Here is a 20831-nt window from a genome sequence, read left to right as displayed (position 1 = left end):
CACTAGAAATGGACATTAAAAGAAAACATCATGTTCCCCATTTATGTTGCAGTTGCAGCTGGGTGCTTTGCATTTATGTAAAAGGCTAAACTTGAGCCATTTCTGCGATATGCGGAAAAAGAATGTGTATTGCTTGAACCTTTATCAAAGGTGCAATCCAATTGTCTTTTACAGTTAAATTTAAAATTTATCGAATCGAGAGTTCTCACATGTTTTCCATTCTCATGTCTTCCTAGTGCTTCTTGAATGCTCTCTCCCTCCCACAAAGTGAGCCTATTGGGTTATGCCAAACACAATGACAGCCAATCAGTATCCACTTCATGGTGTGATTGACCTTTGTTTTCAACTCCCAACAACTCAAGCACAAGAAGCTTGATGCATAAAATTGGTCTGATCAGAAGATAGATTAACACGATTATTACAATTAATGCTTTAATTTATGTCTAATTAAAGGATTGCAATTGCCACTGCATAATACTGTACGAAATGGCCACTTTAACCCTTGGGGCTCCAGGGATTTTTCACTAACCTGGCCTTATTACCACCCAACATGGTCTGACTTTGAAACGGTCATAGCATCATCAAATCTAAATATAATGTAATTTTTTTTTCTTCAACCCTCAAACTGTTCAATGGCATCAGCCCTATCCTCACATATGTATATAGTATTTACATAAGTACTGTATACTCCAAGTCTGTTTTGTTTTCTAGAATTTAACCACTATTCAATGCTGCTGATTTCGCAGAGAGAAAAATGCAGATACAACATTACGCGTTGCATGAAATAAAACACTTCCCTGAAGCAAAATAAAGCTTTCCTGCAACATTTTGTTCATGGATTGAAACCTTTTGTCAACTATGTCCCGCAATGCATAGCAAGAACTTTGCATTATGGTAGTCAGTCTAAGCTGCTCAATGAAGTCATTGCTAAGTCAGTTTGCAAATGTTATCATTTGTCCACTAGTGGCCCTCGGTGGTTTTGGGGTCCCAACACAAAATATTCTATTGCACCCGGTTTGACAGTTGCCTTTGAAAGGATTAATTAAAAAATGGGTGCTAATGCATGATAAAACATTGGGTGTTCAATATGTCCAAAATTGACATTATTCAATTTCAACCCCGAATTTTAATGGGAGTAAATGAGCCCGACATGGGTGAAATTTGACATCTGCAGGGTGTACCTCTCAACCTCCCATTTACAAGCATTTAGAAGCGACGGCAAAATGTCATATTGAAAGTCGCCGTTTTGAAAATCTTTGAACCATTTTAGCTTCAGTGTTTTTTTTGTATGCTTTTCCTTTGATATCACACATCAAAAATGTTTAAAAGCCAAAGTTGGGTCAATATTTTCCCCAGGGGTTAAAGGTGCCTTAGTTTCAATTACTGTACATTCAACATGATCACCCATTGGGTTAATAGACAGAAGGACATCACAACACACGTAACTTATTCATGCTAAAAACCTTTTTTTTTTTTTGACAAAAGGGGGTTGACATCATCAAGTCCCTAGCAACAGTCTGGGCTCTCATCATTCAGATGAAATACATTCATTTGAAGGGTGCCTGTTGTCATGGTTGCATGCAGTGTGCCTGACCACATCTGCAGGCATTTGTGTCTGGCGACATGAAAGACCAAAGAACGGGAGTAGTGAAGGGCTGCAGAATTTTTTCATCATCATTTTCACTGTTTCGTTTTTCACTTTTTCTTCCTATGAGTGTACAGTATTGTTTAAGTTCTAATCCATTTAAATGGATCCCTCTGTGATCATCTTCTTGCTGTATGTGATGATCGCACATGAGCTGCTCTGTGGATGGATTCAATACCAGAGACGCAGTGCCAAACCCTGCACTCAGACTGGACCTCGCCTGCACCCAAGGTGTGTGTGGATGTTTGATTTGCCTTATTTATTTCTTTACACTTCAGCAATAGGTATAATTACATTGACAGTTCAGCATCAGGAGAAACACGGTTGATTTATTGTATTGCCATTGAGTGCCAATCTACTGCGTTCCCTAACCCCAAAACAAACTCATACGGAACTGAAGTAACGAAACGTCATCACATTATATAGCTACTGTCTGTAGACAGTTAATGGTTAGCAGGTTTGTGAAATAGGGGTGCTTTTAAATATGTTATGCGTGACTACATAAGAACAACCAAAATCACTTGGAGCCTAAATGGGCAAACACAACTGGATGTGTTGCACATGATTTATCCAAGTGGAACTGACGTAAGGACCTTTTATCTCCCAGTACAAGACAATACAGGCAAACGTGTGTGGGGCAACGATGAGTCAGACGTAAAATTAGGAGCAGACCTAAAACCCGGTTAGAATCCCACAATGAACCCATATGGCTCATGCATGTGGTGCCTTGGTGGAACACAGGAGCAAAAACCAATGGAACCCATGTTCAAATGACTGTGTGAAGACACACATGGGGCCCATTGGAAATGCTGGCAAGGATAATGATGTTTTACTCTTATTTATGATAAAAGAATGTCATTTTTGGGACTCAACCCATGCATTGCTAGCCCTATCAAATACAACATCTGATGTATAAAGCCAACAATGGCAGAAAATAACTTCTATTAAAATGTCATTATTTCTCATGACACACCTGATCTTTATCTGGTTGGGAATCTCTGCGCCACAGAATTCTAAATTTGTCTTGTGTGTTTCCCCCTCAGTGCTGAAGGGTGTCAAGGATTTTGGCCAAGAGGAAACAACTCATTCAGGAGTTCCCCAGGAAGCAGGCGCCTGAGGATTTCCAGACGTATCATGCATGCATTATCCTTTCGGCATACTGACCCATGCATACTTTTAAATGCATACATTATCTCGAGCTTATCAAGCTGCTTCTAAAATGTAAAAAACACAGAAATTACATATGATATACATAGCCTTCGCCAAAAAGCAGCAAATTGAGCTCAAGTGCATCATGTTTTCGCGAATCATTCTTAAGATGTTCAAACAGCTAATTTTGAGTCCGTCTGTGGTAAATGCAGGTGGTTGGACATGGTTTGGAAACACACTTCTCCTCTATATAAGAACCCACAGGTGATGTAAAAATATAAAGCAGTCCCTCTCAAATAGTGTGTGTGTGTGTGTGTGTGGGGGGGGGGGGGGGGTGTCATGGATGACCCTATGCCTTGTGACAAGTAATTGCCATAAAATAAGCATTGGTATCCTTTTTTTTCCCTTTTAAAGCACTTTGATGGACTTTTTTATTTTTTCATTTTCAGACCAATGATGGACTTTTTTTTTCATTTTTAGACCAACATGTAATCTGTACAAACATTGCCTGAGCAACTTTTCAAGAAGAGTAAAAAAAAAGAAATCAGTTCATTTCAGTGCGAACTTAGCCTAAAAGTCAATGGTTTAAAGGAAACCTATAGAAATATTATTTTCAATTAAGACTTTGAGTGGTTATGCCTATGACAGGGGGCTGTTCACAGTTTGTACAAACACAATGGAAACATCTTTGGTGCAGAATGTCTCATTAATTTACACCATTGTTCAACACAAACAATTGTTAGAGCATCAAGTTCAGTAACATTGCTGTAATTTTATGACTGCCAAGAAACAAAGCCTGGGGCAAGAACCGATGTGTACATTGATCTCTGTTTGCGATAGTGTGGCGGATCATTTGCCATATCAATGTCATAGAGCCACTGTTTTCTGCTGATGGCTTTTCATATATTATATTATATTATATTATATTATATTATATTATATTATATTATATTACATTACATTACATTACATTACATTACATTACATTACATTATATTACATTACATTACATTACTGTATTTTCCGCACTATATGGCACATCTAAAAGCCTTTTTTTTTTTTAAAGCTGATGGTGCGCCTTATAATCAGGTGCACCTTTTATATGGATCAATATTGAGATTGGGATTGGTAAATGGGGAATGAACTGATAAAGTAAGCTTTTCTTTTGTGTTTATAGTTGAACAAGGTCATATTGACATTGAGTTATTATGCTATTGAGAGTTTAGAGTTATTATTTGAGTTATTATTATTACTACTTTGACTATTACTACATTGTGATTGAATTTTTTTTAAAATATGTCAATAATTGATGGTGCGCCTTATAATTCGGTGCGCCTTATATGTAGAAGAAGTTTTAAAATATGTCATTAATTGAGGGTGCGCCTTACAATCCGATGCGCCTTATAGTGAGGAAAATATGGTCTATTATACGTAGTATTATGTAGTATACATGAGAGTAATACATCAATGATGTTGGTGTTTTTGTATTTTAACCATGAGAACAATTGAGACTCCTGTCTGTGCAGTGTGCCAAATAAATAAAATGTACACCTCTCACCCCCAGTTTAGTAAAGTAGGCTGCAATTCCCTGCAACCTTAAATTAATGAGGACAAGTGGTAAACAAAATGGCTGAATGGAATTAACATGCCCAACCAGTCTTGTATGAACCAGAAGTCGTGCGCTATCAAACGGTGACCTGAAATCATACTTAGATCGAATTCTGAAGTGACACTTTGACACATTATGTTGGATGGAGGCTCAGAGAGCTAATCATGATTTCATATTTTGTGTTTGCTGCTCTTGTGGTTCTTAGTTGAGGCCTGTGAAGTTGCTGATTCTTTAATACAGTTTTTGCATCGATTGACTTTCCGTCATCACACATGATTCAATTGAGGTCACTGAGCTGCAAATCCTGACTCATCTTAATAACTCTGAATCATTCAATCATACCAGCAGGCACAACTGTATTGGAGTGGTGGTTTTGTTTTTCAACCTCAGCAAAACCTGTACAGTGTACTGAATAATTAGTTTGTTTTCACATGCGAGATTCAGGTTTTTATTCTTTAATTCTATTAATTGGAGATTAAAATTTATTCAGTTGCTTTGTTTGTCTTTGTGTTGAGGCATACAATGTGGACACTTTATCTTGATTTATGTTCTATCTTTATCTTGATTATTTCAGTAAATTATAATTTGCTAAGTTTAAATGTGCCTGTGTTTTGAAATTTGGGGTGTGCATCTTTCCACAAAAGACAACTTAAAACGGTTTTTGATACATGGGTTGTAAAACAATTCAAAGATGGTTCCTTTTGAAAATGAAACAATTCAAATTAATATGGTATTGCTCAATATGAGAGGGTATGATGCAATTATTTTTTGGGGAATGCCATTTTACATATACCTGAAAGAACTTGTTAGTATTATAAATGTGTGATTTTCCTCTAAGTTTGATCTCTTCATTACAAGTTGATCCAATAAATCTCAATATATTTCAACTTGGAATTGATTTGATTCCAAAATGTTGTTTTTGTTTTCCTCTTATCAAAATCTGTTTTTGAATCCCTTCATTTAAATAATTCTAAAATTTTGTATGATTCATAACAATCACAGTACAATTGCACCATAAACAATTGAGAATAGTGGGAGGATGTTCTCTTGCTCACACACACATTGTCATTTAAACACATAGGCGGCCAGTCTATGATGTCACATTTTAGGCTTGACAACAGGCTGCTAATCATTTGCATGCAGTTAAATACCACAAACAGGTTTTGCCCTGTGCTTATGAAGACTTGTCTGCAGACACTTGAAGTCAACTCTGACAAAGTAAGTTTTGTGCTTTGGTTGGAATACTTACTGTATGACTGCACAATACAATTTTTCATTTTTTGTATTTCCTATTGAATAATAATAACTTAAAAAAAAACACGCACGTTTTAAAATCTGTAAAAGTAGCAATAATATTCCGCCCCGTGAGGGAGTATGAGTAGCTTCAGTGTAGTATGGTGGCAGACTGGTTTGCCTGATGCTTCTCATGCATAGTCCACACGTAGTCGGGGTTCTTGCGAACAGGCGATAAACTCTCCGCTTTGCCTTGTCTGATATACGTACCTTGATGTATTTATTTATTTATTTTTTATTATTGTCATCATTATTAAACCCGATGCTCTCAAAAAGTGATCAAAGTGAAAGTGAAGATTTGCAGAATTCTCTGAAACTGTGTTGATTGGACAGATTTTGGTGGAATTGCCGTTGACTCGCTGCTTGGCATGCTTGTGAATGAATAAACCCGCACTGTGGATGTGGATTCGTGTAGCAGCATTTTTTTTTTTTTTTTTTTAAACAGAGCTATGCTGATGACTTTTTTTTTTTTTTTTTTTACAAAGATGGGAGAATTATCCGGGTTTAAATAGCCCGATGTTAAAAGTAGAAAAGGTCTCAGTACAGATGTCTTGGCTTCGCTCCTAGCTCCTGCGTGGAGTTTGCATATTGGCCCAGTGCCCGTGTGATTTTCTCCAGGTACTCCAGTTTTATCCCACATTCTGAAAACAACATCCATGGTAAGTATATTGGATATTCTAAATTGTCCTGTAATATGTGTGTTTGTATCAATGGTTGTTCATGCTTGTGTGCTCAATGATTGGCTGGCTACCAGTTCAAGATGTACCCCGCCTACTGCCCAAATATTGTTATAATCGGTTTCATCATGCCTCAGACCCTTGTTTGCATAAGTGGTTATGAGGATGGATGAATGGATGGATGGAGTTACTTCAGGTAACCTATTTAACCAATTATATCCATTTTCTTGGTCAAAAAAATTATTACCTGAAACCACAATTTCAGCAACTTTAATAAATAGCAGCTACCAATGCAAATGTTTTTTTTTAGTTGCTGAACTGACAAGTATTATAGTCACGTTTATTTGTATAGCGCTGAACATCACAAATACTGCACATGAATATGAATAAAGTTCCCAAAAGTGGAAGGAAAATCTCTAAATCCCCATGTGAGGAAAATAAGATACCTTCAGAAGGAAAGGCAACTGGGAGCAGCCCCATTCCAGGCACAACAGGTTACACTTGATGCTGAGTGTCAAGAATAACACATAGTAAAATAAATAGCACGTTATACAGGAAACTTATGACAGACACCTTAACACAGAATCACTCAAAAAACAGAAGAAACTTACAAAGACAGTTGTGCTAAAGTGAGCCATTAATTTTATGTGTAGACCTCTCTAAATTCAAAACATGTGAATTAAATTACAACGAGGTATAAAATGCCATTACAGGTTAGGAACCTCTTCTAAGTAAATATGACATCGATGAGCTCTTGCCTTGACAAGTCTGTGCGCGAGCATTACATGAGGCTGCCCCAAGGAGACAAATGCCAGGTGACTTACATTTGGATTGATGGAACTGGAGAGGGGCTTCGCAACAAAACCCGGACCCTTGATGCTGAACCAAAAAGTATACTGGGTAAATACAATGTTCTTTTTTAATGACTGACTACGTAACAGCAGCGTTGTGGGTTTCAGAGAATTTTACATGTTGAGGTTGATCCTGTAATTGTGTTAACAGAGAAGATAATTAAAGCATGCCTTAAAAGTGTACATATACATCTGTGAACATGATTTAACAAACCAACACCCTTTCATCTGGATTTGCCCTCTGGTGTTTCTCTGATTGACGTTTCACTGACTACTGATAGATATTCCTGAATGGAACTTTGATGGGTCAAGCACCTACCAATCAGAAGGCTCCAACAGTGACATGTACCTCATGCCAGTGTCTATGTACAGAGATCCATTCACACTTGACCCCAACAAACTTGTCCTCTGTGAAGTTTACAAGTACAATCGCCTTCCTGCAGGTACCTGATCAACTCTTTTTCTTCACAATGTGATTTTTCAAAACGTGACGGGAAATCTGCAACTCTGCAAAATTCAAATTAATATTGTAACCCTGTTGTAACTGTTTAGAATCAAACCATCGAATGAGATGCAAGAAAGTCATGGACCAGGTTAAAGATCACCAGTTATGGTTTGGCATTGAACAGGAATACACACTCACTGGAAAAGATGGGTATCCGTTTGGTTGGCCCAAAAATGGATTCCCTGCACCCCAAGGTCAGTATGCCGAAAGGATAATACTGCAAAATATCTAGTGACTTGGCAAAAGTTACGCCTTCTTCCTTTGGAGAAATACAATTAAATGTTGAGCCCAACTGTATTTCACCATCTACAAGAAAGTCAACAATGTGAGCATTCACATTACAATACCTGCAATGCCATATCTGACTATTTAAAATTACTTGGTTATCAAAGTGAAGTCATCAACTTCCCAAAACACTAGGCATTACTTCACATTGGAGAGTTTGTACATCCAGCTATAAATGGCTGTTACCTGAGCCTTTTGCACATGTGATGGCCTTTTCAGTCGACAGCAAGTGGCAAAATGTGGTTTTCATGTAATATAACGGTCATTTTGAAAATGGCTAAATAAGTGGACTATTCCATTCAAACTGTCAATAACAGTAAAATGACTGAATCAAAAAAAAAAAATAAAGCTCTCTCTATCTCCCCAGTTTGTAGTTGTGAATTTCATCAGAATTTTACAAAACCACTGCACCCAAGGAAAAACAACCAGTCAGCGACAGACTGAGGAGCTTTGTTGAAATCACTGTAGAAATTCCATTTCCAGTTAGTAACAAAAATGATAAAGAAGGGATTGGACATATCAGGACACAAAACATGATTAAAAACTGTCAGAATTAGCAAGGTCTCTCCTCGACAGGTAAATTGCACTTAGAGCATTTGCTCTCTTCAGGTAATCCCAAATTAGCAGATAAACACCAACGGACTGTCCCTCAGTCTGCGTCGACAGATGGCCGTTTTGCTGATGAAACAATGAATGATGAGCATGCTCCAAAAAAAAAAAAAAAACGGATTAAGAAGTGTGTTTATCACCCCGAGCTGTAATTATGGGGATAGATATTCAGTCACATTTCCATCAGTGCAACATGCCATTTTGCTGACAGACATATAAGTCGACTGGCTCGTATGTATGCCTGCACTGTTACTATATCTTTTGTATACAGTGGAATCTCTTCATATCCAATGTAACTACAATCGCTTTATTTTGTCACCGAGCAGTGAACCATGATGTTACAGTTTAGCAATTAACCTGCATTGGCTGAATTCACCACTCATCATTCGCAGCCTTAATACAGCCACTATTACTGTCTTTTTTGTGCTGCCTTATTGAGTCATGGTTTCATCAACCAAAATGCATACTGTATATATGCATGTACTACTGTACTTGCTCAATTGTATTGTGCGGACTGAAAGTTAAAAATGATGTTTGGAATGAATTGATAAGAATTTTTTTGTGATATTTTAGTTTTTATATATGATTTACATAAAGATGTCTTTCCGCTGCAAAGATCTGACTCGTAAGTAACCAATGGGTGCAGAGCAAATGGACAAGCTCCCGCTGATTGGCTCTTGGCCAGAAAATACAATAAAGATGTTTTTAAATACCCTAATAAAAGGCATTATTGAGTAAAATCAAGCTTAACAATATACCTTTTATCACTCATAGAGTATGTGACAGATATAACCTAGACAAATATGATGGTACTTAATGGACCGCCACCTATAATAATTGGTCAAACTGTTAAGATTTACTAATTGAAGCAACTGAACAGAATATCATGTGAAACATGATGATGACGGAAGGGGGCGGTGCACTGACAACTGCCGGACCCGCAAAAAAATATAAGTTGCCCACCTCTGTAATTTACACATTGAATAACTTTTTTTTTTTTTTTTTTTAAGGACCCTACTACTGTGGAGTAGGTGCAGACAGAGCTATTGGACGGGACATCGTGGAGTGTCACTACAAGGCATGTCTCTACGCTGGGATCAAGATCTTTGGGACAAATGCTGAGGTTATGCCAGCTCAGGCAAGTATGGAAATAGATGGAAATAAAACATGATTTACATCACCATGAAGATTCTTCCCGTCAGATATTGTTTGTTATAACACATGCGTGGAAACCCTCTGAATTGTTTCCCTTTTTCTTTGTTTAACTTCAAATTTCAGTGGGAGTTCCAGATAGGCCCCTGCGCAGGTATTGAGATGGGAGATCAACTGTGGGTTGCACGCTTCTTGCTGCACCGTGTATGTGAAGATTTTGGGGTTGTTGCATCCCTGGACCCAAAACCAATGAAAGGAAACTGGAATGGTTCTGGAGCCCACACTAATGTCAGCACCAAGAAGATGAGGGAAGAAGAAGGACTGCAGTGAGTAAACAATTCTCCCAAAAACATGCATTAGAAGTGAATTGTAATTTGGAAAGTATTGTTGCTCTTGCAATTGCTTAAGCAAACGTACCTGTGGGAAAAGAAGGTGTTTATTTGGAGAGAAATATTTTGTTCCCATGGATAATACTCCTGACTGAAACAGTCCCTCTTTAGAGTAGAAACCAGTATTTGATGAAATGCGGTTGGTAATTCATTTCACCAAGGAAAGAAGATATATTAAGCTTTTTTTCATAATTTAAAACATTGATGATGATTGTAACTATATTTCAATGCTCAATAATCCTTTTGAATTATGCTATGCAGGGCACAACTGCATAGCAATATGTGTTGTCAAATTGAAGTATAATTCAATGTGCTATATCAGTCTAAAAACACAGGTTAAAAATTTGCCCAAAATGGGCTAAAAAGGGACTAACTCGACTAATATTTGTTTGACCCAATTAAATTTTGGGGCTGTTCAAAAAACCTTAATTTTTTTAAGCCATGGATTGATTTGAATAAATAAATTTTGGGATTATTTATTTTACATTTTTTGGTTAAAAAAGAACCCAAAATGTAGGATCAAATGAATGAACAAAACAACGAGCGAATAAGTTTTGTGGTTATTTAAATTTTTGGGGGTTAAATAAAAACCCCAAAACGTAGGATCAAAAGAATACATAACTAAACAACAAGCAACTCTAAAGTCATTTTCAGTCCACAGCAAGGAGCAAAATGGCAATTTAATGGGGTTCATAAAAACAGGTTGATTTTCATCTTAATTCATAATCCACAAATGCAATTTCAATTTAGATGTATAGTATTTATATAGCTATACAGTGTCCATATCTTTAATCCCGTGTATTTAGTTTTTCTATGTTTGTTTTTATATAGCAGTTGGATTAAAAATAACCAAATTATTGCTTGAAAACGATCATCCCAACATTGAGATCAAATTGACCCAATTTGTTTTGCAAAACATAACCCGCAAAAAATGGGTCCTTTTGTACAGGACATTTTTTTATTTTTTTTTTTATTTTTTTTTTTTTTTTTACAAAACAACCAAGAAAGTTGGGTTCAAAATCACCCATATACTGGGTCGGTCCTTTTTTTGACCAAAACATTTGATTATTTTTTATGAAACTTGTTAGAGTGAAGAAGTTGGAAATTGTAAGAATTATTTTTTGCTTGACTTCCCCTATGAGCACTTTTCATATACCTAATGAATTTTATCTGGTCTTTTAACATGCAGACAGTTATGGCAATGTACATAAAAAAAATCTACTTGTCAAATACATAGAACATGTAATCATCCATTCATTTGTGTATTTTTTGATGACAGATACATTGAGCAGGCTATTGAGAAGCTGAGTAAAAGACACAAGGAGCATATTAAGGTGTACGACTCACATGGTGGTAAGGACAACATGAGACGTCTCACAGGTCATCACGAGACCTCCAGCATGGATGGATTCTCTGCCGGAATTGCAAACAGAGGCGCCAGCATCCGCATTCCTCGTCAGGTGGGCCAAGAAAAGAAAGGCTACTTTGAAGATCGTCGCCCTGCTGCCAATTGTGACCCGTACCTTGTGACCGAGGCCATAGCAAGCACCTGCCTGCTTGAGCTTGATGATGAAGTGAAGGGCAATTAGAAGAGATGACAAGATATGTGTTAGTTTTGAGTATACCTGAAGAAATAAACTGTTTATCTTCTGTCACTTGATGTAATCATTTTTACATCATAATAACCTGAATGCAAATTAAAATTTTAAAATAGACAGGTAACATAGACACACTGACTGTGCTATTTTCTTTCGAGGTTAAAACTTTGGGCAGATATTATGGGTTTTTAAAGCCTACAGACAAGTCTGAATTTATGGTTGCATGGCCTCAGTGTAGTATCAAGTATGCTGAAACTTGACAGGTAACACTGAAATCTACTGGGAAAATTGCAGCTATGATTTAAAGCAAAAAGGAAAGCTTTTTTTTTTCCAAATAAGAGCTAAAGACAAACTAGAACCGGTGTTCCAAGTGTGTTAAAATAGCATTTGTTTGACAGATAAGACATACAATAAACTATGATAATTTCTGTAAATTAGAATAGCAATAAACTATCTGGCTTTAATTGGGAAAAATGAATAGTTTGTTTGAACATTATGGTGTTCAAATTATTAAATGTTTGAGTCTTTTCTTGTATAAGCCTCTACCAGGAATGACGAATAACTTACTGGCTCGTTTGCCTTGGACTTGGAAAAAATGTGTGAGATGCTTCGCTTCATTTACTCAAATGATGTTGCTGTTCAATAGTCTTCATTTCTTGCACAAGTCAGAACAGATGTCAAGGAATATTATAAGTGTTTAAAATATGTGGGAGAGCAAAACAAAGGTTATTATCTTTATTGTGGATTTTCACCTACTGTATATTACCCTAACCCTATGACAAATTGGTACTAAAAAGAGTGGAAAGCCCAAAATAAGTACAAAATATGTATGCTAATAACCAGATTGTCTCTCCCCTGTGCGATTTTAAGGGCGCACACTTCCTGCAACTGAACGCCCATCTTGATGCAGACCAGTTTTCCAAATTTTCAACGTCAATTGTCAACGTCTATTGAGTCCTTACTTGTTGTGAGGGAGCAGAGGCAAGTGGCTTCTTTTTATTTATTTTTTTTTGCGTTCTGCCAATTTAGCTTGTTTGCTCACATTTACTTGTGAGCAACTTGTTGCGTAAGCATTGCATGCAGATGATCGAGTAAACAGCCGTAGGCTTTTTTTTTCACTTGCACTTTCCAACTTGAGTATTTCATGATTTGCTTCTCAATGAGTCATCCATACTGGTAGTCTTTTGTACTTACTTAGCTGAAGTTTTTTCAAACTGTGCATCACATGATCTCCAATGAATGTAGTACTCATGTGCATGTTTGCTCCAAGGTGCTTGAACATCAATGAAATATGATAATTCAGTGATATTTGATCATTTTTTTGACATTTTTTTCTCATAGGAAATAATAGAGATGAGCAACAGAGTGATTTTGTCCTTTCCACAATTCTCAGCTTTGCCCTTTCTGTTGTTCCTGTCAAGTTCTCACCATGCTTGCATGAGATTTCCAACCAGTAAATGTTATTTGAAGACCACAAATTATTACTATATATACACTGTGTACAAAAGTGAGTGCAAAATCCCTCTGATTGGTTGGAATCAAGGACAAGGGTACAGCCCCTATTTAGGCCGAAAATCAATGAATACTAATGTGCAATGGCTGTAATAATAAAAGTTAAATTAATTATATGTGTGGACAAACAGACACTGTCCATCACAGTGATCTTAAGGTCTTGAATAACTGGAAGATTTCTGTCTGCCAGCGTTAAACCCTATTTCTCATCATTGTTTTTTTGTCTGTATGGTTAATGGAATAACAGTTTTTTTTTTAAAAAACCCGATTACCTAACACTTGTACATATGTTCCATCACTCCCCAAGACGGATGTTAAATTAGCATTGTGACTAATAAGAACCCTCACACCACTGCATTCGAGGAAGGCACTGTTGAGTTATCAAATTTGATGGAACCATAAATAACCACTAGAAGGAGCTTCGGCTAGGAGAGAACATGCAAGCCTAGCAACCGTCTTATAACTACGGTGGCTCTGAAATGAAAAGCAAATTAACAAAGTGTGAAACACAACACACTAACATTTCACAAAATTTTACCAAAAAATGAAACACATTACCATTTTAGGAAATTCAGTCATTTCAGGAAACACATTACCAAATCCTAAACCCCAGTGAGGAAGAGCAGTTAAAGGGATACTTTATAAGATTTAGGACAGCAGGAGGTGCTGCAGGTGCTGCAGGTGCTGCTTTTAGCATTGTCAGTAGCTATAAAAAACCCGGCCGCCTCCGGAGTAACGCCAACCCCAAATTTAATACAATTTAATGATAACTAGACCTTTAATTATATTTAAAACATACTGTTGGGTTAGGGTTATTAAGAACACATTCATTTAAAAGTTTTGTTAAATTCACAATTATTTGATTTATTCCTTTTTAATAAAAAAAAAAACACTGTCACAAACACAAACACACTGTCCCTTCAAGAAAATGAATGGATGGGTAAATGTGTAGGAGTGCAATTCATTGGTGATTATCTATTGTGTGGATTTGCACTCATACAGAGGTTAACTGTACCTTGGCAAAAGGTTGACCAAGACAAATTGGTAGTAAAAAGAGGAAAGAGCCCAAAACATGGACAAAATATACATGTTGATCATTTCAAACATATTGTGAGTCCACTGGATGCATTTTAAGGACACACATTTGCTTTAGCATGATGCCCATCTTGGTACAGTCCATTCCGCCAAATTGTCAGATGCGCAGTCAACATCTATAAAGCCCTCACTTGATGTATGTGTAACAAATAGACCTCGCAGCACTGACGGAATGTGGACCCCAAACAGACAGGAGGCTTGCAGGATGTTCAAACAAAGTTTAATGACAAAAAGTGCACAACCAGCATGGAAGAAAAACACAAAAATGCCAAAGAGGAAAGTACAACTGAAAACCTGGGGCAAAAATTCAAAGAGCAACCAAAAAGGAGACATCAACGAATCTCTACCAAAAACACAAACCAGCGAGCTGGAGGAGGAGCGGAGTCCACAGGAGAACAACTAAAACTTGATAAGAAGTAACAACAGAAAACTTACAGACCGTATGAAAGCAGACGCATGTGAATTTTTTTTGTTTGCATTCTGTAACTTGAATTTCTTTGCTCACATTTACTTGTATCAACAAGCATAGATGACAGTAAGGATAAGCAAAATCAACTTGAGTCACCTGGTTGAGTAAGCACGGCATGCAGAGGAGTATACTGCCTTAGGTGTTTTTTTGATATATCTTGTAATAAATCATCCTGTCACAATCAAAGAGCAGACTCAGGAGCACGCACAGACAGGTAAGAGTTGAAACTGCCTTTTTATTTACACGCAAGGTACTACTGTGGGGCTGGTTTTTCATTTGGGGGCATGAGGAGGCAGACAGATAGTACTGAGCAAATTGTCCGTTAAGGAAGATTGACTGAAGCGAGGATAGGCATGTGAGACATGTCTTCCTACCGTTGCAGCTGCCATTGGCGAGGTCGGGACAAGCTGGGTGGAGACATGAGCAGACCCAAATTGGTGGCAGTCAGGCAGGCAGAGTTGAGGCACACGCAGGTAAGAATGGTCAGCAGGGAGGCAGGTGGTCAGGGAAGAGGCAAGGAAGAGGCAGAGACGAGGCTGAGGCACGCAAGGGTCGGCAGGCAGGCACGAGGTCAGAGACAGGAAGGGTTGAGGCACTGGCAGGCAAGAATGGTCGGCAAGTGGTCAGGGAGGAGGGGACTTGGGGGTAACCGAAAAACGAATGTCAATGAACTGAGCTTTATGGCCATGCTACCCTAAGAGCGCCCCAATTCAGAAGCTGACCAGGGTTGGGCCTGATTAGTACTTGAATGGGAGACTGTCTGGTAATACCAAGTGGAGCCTGAGGTGGGCTCTCTCAGGACTTAGGTCTGCAGGGACCAGACCTTGGGCGCATTGGACCAAACATCTAATCGCATTAAACCCCAAATGGTTACGGAAAGAGAGATAGAAACAACACCAACTATCTCTGGCCTATGCCTCACACGAGGCAAAGAGGAACCAACTAATCAAAAAAATAGAACACCATGTTGTTTATAGTCTGGAGCTTCTCACTCTCTGAGAAGCAAAGATGTGGATCGTTGTCAGGGGTATGTTTCCAGGGCAAACTTCAAAATAAAAGCATTCTAAGACTGTCCATGTCATCCAGTTTTATGTTTCAATTTCCACTTTTATTTAATTATTTAATTGTACATTGTACTTTGGTTGACTAAATGTGCTTTATAAATAAAATTTGACTTGATACATTACTTGTTATGGTGCAGTTTATTTTGAAGCGGTGACCAGCCTTCGAACAACATTTGTTTTGTTTTGTTTTGTTTACTTTAATTGAGTAGAGTGACAGGCAGCACATTCTCCCTGTGTATGTCATTTCCCTTCCGGGCCAAAAGGCGAAATAAAAAAAGAAGATATCTAGTCCCATCACACTTAGTTATTGCTTGGTTAATGGTCCTGCCTGGGTTGTTTTACTCTTTGTTGAACAATATCACTGCAAAAGGAGGATGCACTATTCATTTATTATATGGTGCTGAGCTGTAGTAAATGTAAAATGTAAAATGTAAAATGTAAAATGTAAAATGTAAAATGTAAATGTAAATGTAAATGTAAATGTAAATGTGCTTTTTTTATATAGCACTTTACAACCACCTAGAGGTGGACCAAAGTGCTTCACAGTATAACATAACACCCATCATAGGGTTTCTCCCCCCTCTTGGCTGCAGGAAAAGTAGGCTTGGGGCATTAAAGTTTGGGAACCCGTCATCTTCACTCAGTGACTTTTCTCTTTGTTTCTATTTGAAAGCTTTCCACCGCTCCTTTGTCCTCAACCCAATGTAGCTGATTCTCTATCATCTCTTGTTGTTTACTTGTTTAGATCAGAGAACTACTTCAAATCCATTTCCATTATAACTCACACATAACTACATTATTGCCAACCTCTTCCAGGGAAACATGACATCAGCGTTGGCTGTGCGTCGGCATTACATGAAACTGCCACAAGGAGACAATTGCCAGGTGACTTACATCTGGATTAATGAAACAGGAGAGAAGCTTTGCAACAAAACCCGGACCATGGATACTGAACCAACAAGTATACATGGTAAGTATTTGAGGCAAGCCAAAAAACAACTCACAAAAGAATTAAGAATCTCCTTTGTTACAATTCATAATCAAAATAAAATGTCCCCAAATCAATTTTATAAAATTAATCAATAAAACAAATCCACTGCCTGTTGGTTTCCTTGCAACTATGCCAAAAAATGCCACATGCAACATCATGCCACACGCCAATGGCGTGCTGTGAAGGCCAAAATGTGTTCAAAATAAACATACTGCAATGGCTGTACTATGCTTTTATTTTGAAGATGGCCTTCACAGTGTTTGTTGCTACCAGCTAGCTAATACAAAAATGTTACTATTGTCATAACATCACATCCCTGCCATTATCAACAAACCACTGTGTGTGTGCGCGCGGGTGTGTGTGTGTGTGTGTGTGTGTGTGTGTGTGTGTGTGTGTGTGTGTGTGTGTATATATATATATATATATATATATATATATATATATATATATATATATATATATATATATATATATATATATATATATATATATATATATATATATATATATATATATACGTATATATACACACACACACGCTGTCAGTGTACCAAATCACCAACATTAGTGCTAGCCAATAACTATGTCGCATATTCAAATGCAGTCGAGCATTTCAAACTTTTTGCAGACAAAAGGTCAATTCAGGCAATAAATGTTCATAAATGCATATTTGTACAGTAAATAATGTGGGCTTCCTATTCAATCTAGAAAAGCTAACAGACTGTATATCGACAAAAATGATGGGGTTGAAATGACTGATGTTTTACTGAACTAAAATAAATGATCCGTATTGTCACTTAGGTTTATAATACCAAATTAAATAAGGCTCACTGTCATCCAAGTCTCAATTTTGTGAAAATAAGCATTTTCTTTGCATTTCAAAACTTAATAATTGGTTAAAAAAAAACTTTTCACTGGAGTAGATCATGAGGATTCTTTGCACATCTACAGATTGAAGCAGAAATCAATGTCAGTCAAATGATTTTGAATCCAAAATACTGTACACTAGAGGCAAAAATTTGAATCAAACCCTTGGTATACTGTATATACTGTTTTAATGATCGACTACTTCACAATATTTGGTGCATTATCAGAATTCAAGATGCACATTTTTGGAGTTAGACCTTGCATGTGTGCATACAGGAAAACATATCATTATAAACCTTCATCCTTTTACTGTGGTATTATCTTAATGAGTATTGTAATGTGATTGTTAGAGGTTCCTCAATGGCAAACTTCTTGGAAAATCAACCAGACTGGAGATCTTTGCAGCGGCATGTACCTCATCCCAGTATGCATGTTCAGAGATCCATTCAATCTTGAGCCTAACAAACTGGTTCTCTGCGAGGTTTTCAAACCTAACCGCCTTGCTACAGGTGTCTAGTCCACTTTTTTCTTGAGGGACTATGCTCCAAAAAGTGACAGGATATTAACTTTTTTTTTTTGCTGCATGTTCTGTTTAGACTCAAACAACCGGACAAGTTGCAAGGAAGTCATGGACCAGGTTAAAAAGCATCACATATGGTTTGGCATAGACCAGGAATACACACTTACTGGAACAGATGGCCATCAGTTTGGCTGGCCTCAAAATGAATTCCTTGCACCCAAAGGTCTGTATGAGTACATTCCAACAAAGTTAAGTAGTTTCCAAAAGCAAAGCAAAGCAAAGCTCGTTGCACTGTTGGGGTAATTCCAAATACATCCCAAAACATTCAATACCTTTTGTTTTACTCTTTATAAGATGCCAAAGATATTGGACAAGACATTGCAGACTGCCACTACAAGGCTTGTCTCTACGCTGGGATCAAGATCTTTGGGAGAAATGCCAAGCTTATGCCAAATAACGTAAGTATGGGAAGAAAGCATGAATTAAACTCTACAGACAAGTCTTTCTCTCAAAAATGGTTTTTTGTTATACATCCCAGAGTCTCTCTTGGTTATTTTCCCTGTTTCATTGTTTTTACTTCAAATTTCAGTGGGAGTTCCAGGTAGGCCCATGCGAAGGCATTGAGATGGGAGATCAACTGTGGGTGGCACGCTTCTTGTTACACCGCGTATGTGAAGATTTTGGGGTTGTTGCAACACTGGCAACCAAACCAATAATGGGAAAATGGAATGGTGCTGGTGGCCACACTTATGTCAGCACCAAAGCAATGAGAGAAGGAGACCTTCAGTGAGTATATCAAGTTGTTTTTGCTTTGAGTTCCTGTATTTCCTTAAACAGTGACCAGGGGGATTTATTAACTCCAATGCGTTCAAACTTACTTGCAAATATACTCAAAAATACTTTTTGTCTAATTGCTTGATTTGCTTGATTGTGACGGTTTTTAACATTTTATGCAAGATCGGCCATTGGCTGTGTTGTCATAATTTGACGATCAATTACTTCATTGATCAGTTGCACAAATTATATGTAATTGTATGAATGCTTTGGGGGGCATGACTGTAGTTTCTATGACTGTAGTTTCCCTTGGTGTGACTGACTGTTCATTTTTTACTATAGAGCAGTGGTCCCCCTAACCACCAGTACGCGGACTGGTACCGGTCCGTGGATCAACTGGTACCGGGCAACGTGGGCTGCACCCGTAATAATGTTTTGGAAATGATTTAGTTTAGCAGTTCACACGTTTGTGCTTGATCTTTGTTTTTGTTAGTTTTTTTTGGCACCACATCTGACCGCTGTTGATATTACATGTATAGTGAGAAGCATGATGTGGTTTTTAGAGCAGCCAGCAGCAGCCCCCTCCCCCCAGGTCCGCAACATAAATCTAAAGCGTTGACCGGTCTGTGGTGATACAAAGGTTGGGGACCGCTGTAGAGTTAATGGAATGTTTGCTGTTGCATCAGTTCCTTATTTACGCTGTGTTGTAGGGTAATTGAATTACTTTCTTGTAAAATGGTTTAAATTTGTCGCTTTTTTTTTAACTTCGGATGTGTAAGTAATACATTGTGGCATCATGGGGAAAAAAAATGTGATTTTCAGCATTTAACCTACATACGTTCAAACATATTTACAACAAAAATAGAATAACTGATATACAATCAAAACAAGCAGTTAGAAATGTATAAGCTTTTGTTATTGGTACATGCTAACACCCCCTTCCCAAAATTTTATATACATGGTGGCCACCATGTTTTCGCATTGCGGTGCATGTTTCCTTACAAGGAGCCTAAATGATGTTGTCTGGCATTGACGGGCACGTCAAAAGTCCTTTGTACAGTTTTCAATTGCAAAATTAGTACAAAAAATGAGTGATTACAGAATCATTAAAGCCGAATGATTGATGAATCATTTGAGACCCTTTTTCCATGTGATTTTGCAATATGACATTGAGTGATAATCACATTTAATCACATTAACCTTATTATGGTGAAGCTCACTTGAAGTGTTTTCATGAGTTATTACTAGCACTTCCCATTCACCGATTGCACTTATCGGCAGGTCGTTCACTATGCAGACAATTTAGGCAAGTAGATGTAAGAAGAAGTCATCGCTCACCCACGTGTCCTTTCTGAAACAGATACACTGATCAGACCATCGAGAAGCTAAGCAGAAGACACATGGAGCATATTAAAGTGTACTTTCCACATGGTCAGAACAATAAGAAACATTTCACAGATCCCTGTGAAACTTCTCATGTGAGTGAATTATTTTCTGAAATTGCAAATAGAGGTTCAGGCATCGGCATTCCTAATCAGGTGCATCAAGGTGACCTTGAGGACCATCACCCTGCAGCCAGATGTGACCCATACCTTGTAACTAGGACCATTGCCTACATCTGCCTGATTGATGAAGATGATGATGAAGAGAGTGACAATTAGATAAGATAGCATGTCTCAGTCTATTGTGTCTGCCAGTAGCAATGTTTTAAAATACAAGTGTGAGTGTACATGTTTTAACTAAATATTGATTTATCTATGTCATTTTTTTTAACCAT

General features: G+C 37.6%; 2 protein-coding genes across 4 annotated transcripts; both read left to right on the top strand.

Annotated features, from left to right (window-relative positions):
* The first annotated feature begins 1557 nt into the window (after nt 1-1557).
* Nucleotides 1558-11767, top strand: LOC148411461 (glutamine synthetase-like). Of its 3 annotated transcripts, none has more exons than XM_088435477.1 (8): nt 1558-1876; nt 2689-3058; nt 7087-7273; nt 7506-7667; nt 7777-7923; nt 9634-9761; nt 9902-10101; nt 11444-11767. In XM_088435477.1, exons 3-8 carry the CDS (start codon nt 7111-7113, stop codon nt 11751-11753), a joined length of 1110 nt encoding a protein of 369 aa, XP_088291603.1. In that variant the 5' UTR covers nt 1558-1876; nt 2689-3058; nt 7087-7110; the 3' UTR covers nt 11754-11767. The 3 variants fall into 3 exon arrangements, with proteins under 3 accessions (XP_088291603.1, XP_088291604.1, XP_088291602.1); XM_088435478.1 differs by lacking the exons at nt 1558-1876; nt 2689-3058 and adding exons at nt 3142-5621; nt 6182-6355; XM_088435476.1 differs by lacking the exons at nt 1558-1876; nt 2689-3058 and adding an exon at nt 3142-5621.
* Nucleotides 11768-16433: 4666 nt separating this feature from the next.
* LOC148411460 (glutamine synthetase-like) lies at nt 16434-20831 on the top strand. The gene is made up of 5 exons (XM_088435479.1): nt 16434-16872; nt 18357-18503; nt 18635-18738; nt 18870-19066; nt 20415-20831. The coding sequence occupies exons 1-5, from the start codon at nt 16725-16727 to the stop codon at nt 20713-20715; spliced, it is 897 nt and encodes a 298-aa protein (XP_088291605.1). The 5' UTR covers nt 16434-16724; the 3' UTR covers nt 20716-20831.

Source organism: Hippichthys cyanospilos, chromosome 15 (genome assembly GCF_059441005.1).
Source record: "Hippichthys cyanospilos isolate Australia breed blue-spotted pipefish chromosome 15, RoL_Hcya_1.0, whole genome shotgun sequence".
Taxonomy (NCBI): Eukaryota; Metazoa; Chordata; class Actinopteri; order Syngnathiformes; family Syngnathidae; genus Hippichthys; species Hippichthys cyanospilos.
Note: the sequence above shows the minus strand (reverse complement) of the source record. Positions and strands in the feature narration are given on the sequence as shown.

Coding starts and splice junctions, on each gene's coding strand:
- LOC148411461 (XM_088435477.1), top strand. CDS start 7,111: ATGACATCGATGAGCTCTTGCCTTGACAAGTCTGTGCGCGAGCATTAC. Junction 7,274..7,505: donor TGAACCAAAAAGTATACTGG/GTAAATACAATG, acceptor GACTACTGATAG/ATATTCCTGAATGGAACTTT. Junction 9,762..9,901: donor CTGAGGTTATGCCAGCTCAG/GCAAGTATGGAA, acceptor TTCAAATTTCAG/TGGGAGTTCCAGATAGGCCC.
- LOC148411460 (XM_088435479.1), top strand. CDS start 16,725: ATGACATCAGCGTTGGCTGTGCGTCGGCATTACATGAAACTGCCACAA. Junction 18,504..18,634: donor TGAATTCCTTGCACCCAAAG/GTCTGTATGAGT, acceptor ACTCTTTATAAG/ATGCCAAAGATATTGGACAA. Junction 19,067..20,414: donor ATGAGAGAAGGAGACCTTCA/GTGAGTATATCA, acceptor TTTCTGAAACAG/ATACACTGATCAGACCATCG.